The sequence below is a fragment of the Camelina sativa genome, chromosome 10 (assembly GCF_030686135.1).
Source record: "Camelina sativa cultivar CO46 ecotype springtype chromosome 10, ASM3068613v1".
Taxonomy (NCBI): domain Eukaryota; kingdom Viridiplantae; phylum Streptophyta; class Magnoliopsida; order Brassicales; family Brassicaceae; genus Camelina; species Camelina sativa.
The window spans coordinates 5,068,587-5,076,908 of record NC_141889.1 but is presented as its reverse complement, the minus strand read 5'-3'; the positions used below and the strand labels follow the sequence as shown (position 1 = coordinate 5,076,908).

General features: G+C 36.1%; 1 protein-coding gene across 2 annotated transcripts; it reads left to right on the top strand.

Moving 5' to 3' along the window:
- Window positions 1-5,585: 5,585 nt before the first annotated feature.
- On the top strand, window positions 5,586-8,310 carry LOC104717277 (glutathione hydrolase 3). Of its 2 annotated transcripts, XM_010434822.3 has the most exons (5): window positions 5,586-5,952; window positions 6,143-6,477; window positions 6,555-7,577; window positions 7,661-7,798; window positions 7,886-8,310. In XM_010434822.3, the coding sequence occupies exons 1-5, from the start codon at window positions 5,811-5,813 to the stop codon at window positions 8,168-8,170; spliced, it is 1,923 nt and encodes a 640-aa protein (XP_010433124.2). In that variant the 5' UTR covers window positions 5,586-5,810; the 3' UTR covers window positions 8,171-8,310. The 2 variants fall into 2 exon arrangements, with proteins under 2 accessions (XP_010433124.2, XP_087325141.1); XM_087469015.1 differs by lacking the exons at window positions 7,661-7,798; window positions 7,886-8,310 and having other exon boundaries at window positions 5,708-5,952; window positions 6,555-7,619.
- The last annotated feature ends 12 nt before the right edge of the window (window positions 8,311-8,322 follow it).

The following is an 8,322-nucleotide window of genomic DNA, read 5'->3' as shown; positions in this document are numbered from 1 at the left end:
TAAGAATGTTCCATATCTGAGCTTTAAGGGGATTAAGAGACGGAGCTTGAGTAGCCTCTATCCTAGTCGAAACATTTGTAGACTGAGAAGCTAGCCAATAAGCTGACTTCACCGTAAAGTCTCCACTCTTATTGTATTTCCAGGAATAGAAATCCTCAACCTCACTCACCGGCTTTATCTTTCTATCTCTTACAATATCTGGAGGCAAAAAATGGAAGGCCAATTTTTTCGGATCCCACTCTCTTGTTTCCACATCAATTAGCTCAGAAACTCTAAGATCCGGATTAAACAAATTATTCCTCCTCCAAGGAGCTCTCCAAACCCCATCTTCTATCCATTCATCAATCCAAACCTTAAACGACTTTCCATTACCAATATTTCTTTTTAAACCCAGTATCAACAGCTCCCTCCCATGTAAGATACTTCTCCATGACGGCCTTGCTCGCATAACAACACTTATAAAGTCATTTTCTGGGAAATATCTGCTTTTCATCCATTGAGCAAAAATGCTATCTGGAAACTGTAGAATCGTCCATGCTTGTTTTGCTAACAAAGCTTTATTAAAAGCAGGAATGTCTCTAAACCCCAACCCTCCTTGCTCTTTTGATAAGCATAACTTATCCCAACTCTGCCAATGAATTTTCTTAACTTGCTCCGCATTGCTCCACCAGAATTCTGCCATCACACTAGCCAAGGAATCACACGTTGTCCTAGGCAATTTGAAACAAGACATAACAAAAACCGGCATAGCTAAAGCCACTGATTTCAACAAGACTTCTTTGCCACCTTGTGACAAAAACCTTACATACCATCCATTGAGTTTTGCTTTAATACTATATTTTATGTAGCTCAATAACTCAACTTTCGAACCACTAAAACACTCAGGCATACCTAAATACGTACCTGCTCCCCCTTCATTAGAGATACCCATCCTTTGTTGAATGCTTAACTTCACGAAAGATCAATCTTTGAACCGAAGGTAATAGAGGATTTCCGAAAATTGATCTCTTGACCCGTCGCATCTCCATACTTCTTCAAGGTTTTTTGCAGAAAAAGACATTGCTCAATCGATGCCTTACACATGAAAAGGCTGTCATCTGCAAACAAAAGATGATGCACTTCAGGACCTTCTTCATGAAATTTAATCCATTCAAGAAATCCTTCCCTTTGTCCATTATTCAACAGGTGTGTCAACTCTTCAGTACAAAGGACAAATAGAAAGAGCGACAGAGGATCACCTTGCCTTAATCCTCTCTGCGGATTGATCATCCCAAATGGTTGGTCATTTATTAAGACAGAAAAAGTTACCATTGTGACATACCACATGATCCACTTTATTCATTTTTGATGAAAACCCATAGCCTCGGATAAAGCTCTCAGATAACTCCATTCAACTCGGTCATATGCTTTTGACATATCCGTTTTTATCACCATGGACTGCTTCGAGATTTCACTGTGAGTGTTCAGGCTATGAACAACTTCATGCGCCACCATAATGTTATCAATAATCAATCTTTCAGCAACAAAAGCCGACTGATTACTAGACACTATCTACGGAAGGATGGGCTGAAACCTTATCACTAAAATCTTGGATATTATTTTATACAGAACTGAGCACAGGCTTATAGGTCTTAAGTCTGTCATCTCCGTGGATAGTAGAACTTTGGGAAGTAAACACAAATGTGTATAGTTCCATTCAGCAGGAAATTCGCCACAAACAAATAACTGCTTAATCTCAAAAGTCATTTGTTGTCCCACGATGTTCCAATATTTTTGAAAAAACATTGTGGTCATACCATCTGACAGAGGCTTATAAAGCAGTTAGTCACCCCCCCCTTCTCCCCGCTTTTTTAACGTGGATCATGGATGTATCTAGCTATGTGAAAATTGAACCTAATATATATAATCTTTTAAATCATTTTATTCACATTATATGTTTTCTTAAAGCTAATTTTTATACTATTATGTAAGAAAATAGATTAGTACTTAATTCTATGTGCAATATACACGATTGTTTAGTATCCACAACAACTAAAATTAGTATAAAATTATACACTAAACTACAACTAAACGTTCTAAAATATTAATAAAAACAAATTTTTACACGCGTAGATCATATAGTGCCAAGCGAATCCGAATATTTCTACTAAAGTCTTCAATTAGCAAAATTACTTTATTTGGTTACAAAGAAGAATAAAAACTTAAATCTGTCAGATTCTCTAATACCTAATGGGGGATGAAAATATCACATGATCTGCCTCAAGGTCACGTGACACCCGTTGGCCTAAGCGACACGTGTCGTATACTCGCAGCACGTGTCTTTTGACGGTAAAAAAACAGTCTAGTACCAAATTTTACCTTCCACGTCGCGACAAAAAGAAAAAAAACCTGTAAAAGAATAAATATGAATATGTTCGCGAAATTCGTACGGAAACATTTACGTGGCCTAGTCTTTATGGAGCTTTGACCACCAAGACGTGTCCTTTCTCAGTGACATCACCACTCGTTACCATGTGGCAAGTGGCAAAATCGACGTGACTCTCCAACAATGGTGCATTACGCCATTAACCAGAAACAAAAACCAGAGTTAATTAAATTCCGTTCAATCGGTTTACTACTAATATCAAACTATGTTTTTAGACCGGTAACAAAATTTATTTGATTTGTTTCAAGTTCTTTTCCCAATTCTTTTCGTATCGTTAGATTTTTTTTGTTTAAATGACATATTGAAACAAAAATTATTTACTTTTGATAAGAGTGTGAAGAATTTAATTTTATAATTTTTGTGATTGTTTTTTATATATAAAAAAACTTAATTTGTATAATTTATTAATACTACATTTCAAATTTGCTATTCAAATAATACTCCATTATCACAAAACTTTCGGTGTATTTCCTAGATGGTTTAAGTGAATACTTGTAATTAATACACTTTTCAAATTAATAAAGCTAGATATAAAAAAACAAATAAAAATTAACTCTAAGAAGATTAGAGCACTCGATTATAGATGGAGCCAAATCATGTCCCTTCCATTTCACTTCAACTGATACGCCGAGTCTGAATTGGAAACGACCCTATCATAAATCCATTATCACGTCACTCTTTATTAATGAGTGATGAGGTATATAAATATTCATCGATATAATTGTTTTGTGATGGTACTAAGTGATTGACATTTTGCAAACGAAAACTTTCCAAATATATATTTTTTTTGTCATTTCCTAATATTATAAAACTTGAAAAATTACATGGTAAATTACAATTCATGCCGACGGAAAACAAAAATATCCCAGAGTTTACAATCCAAAAAAGGGAAACTAAAACTAGCGAACAACAAGAAATTCACAGAAACCAAGCCGACAGAATAGAAATTTCCCGGAAGCTAAACCTTATCGAAAGGAAACAAAGAAACTAGAAATGCATAGAACCAAAAATGAAGGAGGACGACTCCTAAACCTAAATGCAGAAGAAACTAGGCAAATCTAAACAAGGATAAAACCATAAAAAAAAGAGAAACTTCTTCTTCTGAAACACCTGCGAATACGATTTATCATGAATGCTCATCACCAATTCGTTGATAACATCTACTTCCTCCTATCATAACCAAAACTTTTCAAATCATGTTTTTTTTTTTTTTTTTTGCCTCTATTATAATATCTTCTCGTCTTTTGATATCAACGAAAACGAATATTTTGGAAACCTTGTAATGTTTCGACATAAACTGGACGGTGAAGAAGCACTTTTAAAAGTTTTGTCGTTCAAAATATGATTTGACAAAGTGAATTAGTGGGTTTTGGATATGTGTACCTTTTTTTTTGTTCGTCTTGGATATGTGTACCATCATGGAAAAGAACTGGAAAAAAAAATGCATCACATATAGAGTCATATACTTATAATAATACTAAACAAATAAATATCTGATCAGGAAAAAACGTAATGAATGGACGCAGACAACATAATTGGCACGGCAGAGTCGTAGAGTGGGTAAAAAAACACAAGAACCTAAAAGAGTAAAGAACTGTTAGAGATTTAGAACTTTAATATTATTATTCAACCATTAACAAGTTCGTTAAGTTCTTAACTGATCCGCTTCTCACTGTTTATGGTTTTCTTGATCTATTGCCATTACCCTTCTTATTTTTTCTTTTTTTTTTCTTTCGCGACAAACTGATATTACTTTTCTTTTGTTCTTGATCACTTACAATTACATCCAGCTAAATACCAACTTTTATTATTCTCATATGCGGGGTCTCTCTGATTTAGATACAGACTCTCTGAATTCACAACACCTCACATGAATAACATTGGTCAAATGACGTGTTGATTATGAATCTAAAGGACATGACGCGGTGGATAATTTACGCCTTAGGCCCAATTATAACTCACTTTAAAACAACGAGTAAAATCTTATGTTTTCGGTCCATTTAGAGCCTAGTAAGGTTGTGTGTGTTATACCGATTATTTTTGATATGGTTTTGTGATTTTCTGAATTATTAAAAAAAACTCGTTAATCACTTCACATCTTTTATTAGTAAAAAATACTAGAAATTATAAAATGCACGAAAAGTTGTTAAAGTTGTAATATTCTTTTTATTTGAATACAAATATGAATTGTACTATTAATTGTTGAATCGGTTTAACTGGTTGAATCATATTTTTTCTTTTTAACAAAATCTTATCTGGATAGAGCCAAAGGAACTCATTTATATTTTTATAACGCAAAAGTGTTGGAAGAGCCAACATTGGTATAATAAGGGTGACGCTCTTCACGAGACCTCAGCAAAGATGTGAATGGTCAAAAGGTATACTATTTTCTTCCTTATCTTTTTGTGTACGTAAGCAAACTCACTATCTCGTCAGAACCCTCAAGCTTTTTGTTTGGACTTATGTGTATGTGTATGTGTATGTGTATGTGTATGTGTATGTGTATGTGTATGTGTATGCATGAATCTAAAAAAATGCCAAGAAAGAGATTTCACAACATAAGGTATTGAAGAAAGCGCTGAGATTTAAATCATTCATTCCGGCTGTGGGTGATTCAAGAGTTCTTCCATCACTTTGTCTTGGAGTCCTCTCTAATTAAAGGCTGCGCAGAACAAATAATTTTCAACAGTTTTTTTGGTACTTCAAATAACAACACCTAGTTTGGTTTCAAGGTGTTATATATGTGAGGACTGGAAAGTGTACAATGCAGTTCGCATTAGTGGACTAATCTTAGAAACAAATCTTAGGGATTCTTTGAAATTTTTTATTTGAGCAGACACTGAAGAAAAAGTCTTTTATTTTTCGCAGTTCATCTTTTAAAAGTCTTTAACAAATTTTCTTGTAATATAATTGGATTAACAAATAAGTGAATTGATATATCAAAATAACTATTTTAGAAGAAGATAACTTACAAACTTATCATTATATATATATTTTTTTAAATCTGTCAACTAAAATCTAATTTATTCCGAAAATCTAGTGAGCTGTTTGTTAATATATACAACAAAATTGGAGAAAGTCATTCATATAATATAAATAAATTTGACTTATCTTTTTTTTGCGTTTCTTTCCTTTTTTATATGTATGATTGAGAATGAATCTGGACAAAATAATGATGTAACGAGTATACCACCAACACCAACAGACTTTGAGTTGTTGTCGCGTGTAATTCCAAAAATGTTAATTTTTATATTAAATTAATCAGACTTCCAATCACAAACTTAGAAAATAAAGACCACCAACTTGTAATCCAGAACCAAAATTAAAAAATTCAATCTCTTTAACACACTGTTTCTATCGAAAGAGAAGAGATAGAGATCGAAGGATGAGTCAAGAAACCATCGCCGATCTTCTTCTGGGTATCCACGACCATGAAACAGCTGTCGGAGAGAAGAAGGAGATGAAGAAACAGAGTATAGTTCTAAAGGTTGCTCTTTTACTGGTTCTGATTCTTGTCGGAGTTTCAGGTTTGTGTTTCTGTCCTTTGAAAAAATTACTTCCAATACTCGAGGAACACGTATATACTATGATCTGATACGACCCTACGAATTTAATGATGACAAAAGATTCTCTTTTTTTTTTTTTTTACTAGACTTAGTGATTTGACTTTTTCCGGTAAAAACTCTGATTGTTGTTATGTGTTTTGAACATTCATAGGTTTTAACTTTAGTGACAACGTTAAGATTTTGTTGCCAAGACAAGTAATTGATGATGGTCATAGTGTTAGTCATGGAACCGTTAGTGACGTGGTTGAATCGGAGAATGGCATTGTGGCCGCTGACGACGGTCGTTGCTCTGAGATTGGTGCCTCTGTTCTTAGAAGAGGTGGACACGCCGTGGACGCAGCCGTGGCTACTACTTTATGTGTAGGTGTTGTTAATCCAATGTCTAGTGGTATTGGTGGTGGAGCTTTCTTGATCGTTAGCTCGCAGGAAGATTCCAAAGCTGAGGCTTTTGACATGAGAGAAACTGCTCCTTTAGCTGCTTCTAAGGTAAAACCTTTTTACACAAACACTTCTTGATTTTGTTTTATTAGTAGATAATGTGTGTAGCTTGTGAATTGATTCAGGATATGTATAAGAATGATGTCACTGCGAAGTCCGTTGGCGCTTTGTCCATGGGAGTCCCAGGAGAGATAGCTGGACTTTACGAGGCTTGGAAACGGTATGGTCGTCTCCCGTGGAAACCGCTTTTCGAGCCGGCGATTGAGTTGGCCAGAGGCGGTTTCGTGGTGCATCCATATCTCGGACGGGCTATAGCAAGCCACGCTTCCAAGATACTTAAAGACCCCGGGTTGCGGAGTGTCTTCTCACGTAACGGACAGGTTTTGAAACCTGGTGAGACTTGCTATAACCCAGAACTAGCTCGGAGTCTTGAGACTATTTCCGAGCAAGGACCGGGAGCGTTCTACAACGGGACAGTAGGTGAGAAGCTTGTTAACGATGTGAAAAACGCTGGAGGGATCATAACGATGGATGATCTAAGAAGTTATAAAGTCAGAGTTACGGATGCAATGTCAGTGAATGTTATGGGTTATACGGTTCATGGAATGCCGCCTCCTTCGAGCGGTACAGTCGGTTTTGCGATGGTTATGAATATCTTGGATAGTTACTCGAACCTTTACACTGCTTCGGGAAGAGATCTCGGGCTACACCGTTTGGTAGAAGCAATGAAGCATATGTTTGCAGCTCGTATGGATCTTGGAGACCCTGAGTTCGTTAACATTACAAACGCTATGGACCAAATGCTCTCAAAGCCTCACGCGGATGAAATCCGAAAGAGGATTTTTGACAACACGACATTCCCACCCGAGTACTATATGAACCGGTGGAGCCAACTAAGGGACCAAGGGACGAGTCATTTCTGCATTGTGGATGCAGATCGAAACACAGTGTCGATGACTACAACCGTGAATTACGCTTTTGGTGCCAAGGTTTTATCACCTGCCACTGGTATTGTGCTAAACAACGAGATGGATGATTTCTCGGCACCTTCGGAGATCACTCCCGACGAGCTTCCTCCTGCGCCTACAAATTTCATTGAACCAAACAAAAGACCATTATCTTCCATGACACCTCTCATAGTCACCAAGGTTTACCATCAGTATTTATCTATTTTGTCATATAACGCATAGTGATTACTATGAGATGTAACTGCAATTGTTTTTCATGGCAGGATGGTGAGTTGGTGGCAGCGCTTGGAGGAGCTGGCGGAATGAATATAATTGCGGGGGTGCTTCAAGTGTTCCTTAATTGCTTTGTGTTGAATATGAAACCTTCAGAAGCCGTAGAAAGTGCAAGAGTTTACCATAGGGTAATGCATATTTCAAAACCATCTGATTAATGTACCGAACAATCAAAAATGCATATACTCATTGCTCTTTGGTTGTTGTTGTTGCAGTTGATACCGAATGTTCTTCAATATGAGAACTTCACGGCGATCAGTGGCGATTACATAGGGCTTACAGAAGATACCAAGATGTTTTTAACAGAGAGAGGACATGAATTCGAGGCGGTCTCAGGTAAAGCTATTGTTCAACTTATTGTTCAGAGTTTCAAGAAAGACGAAGAAGAAGATATGTTTATTGAAATTGGAAGGAAATTTGGAAAGAAAACGAAACCATTAAAGGGCTTACTCACTGCAGTTAGTGATCCTCGAAAAGATGGGAAACCAGCTGCAGCTTGATTCAATTGTAAATCAGTCATTAAGTTTGCTAATTATGATGATTTCCTCATTTTCCATCATGTAAAGTTGATTAAAGATGTATGAACTTCAAAACAAGATTTGGTAAGATATAAAAAGAACCAAAGATGTACTTGAGATGACATGACAAGACA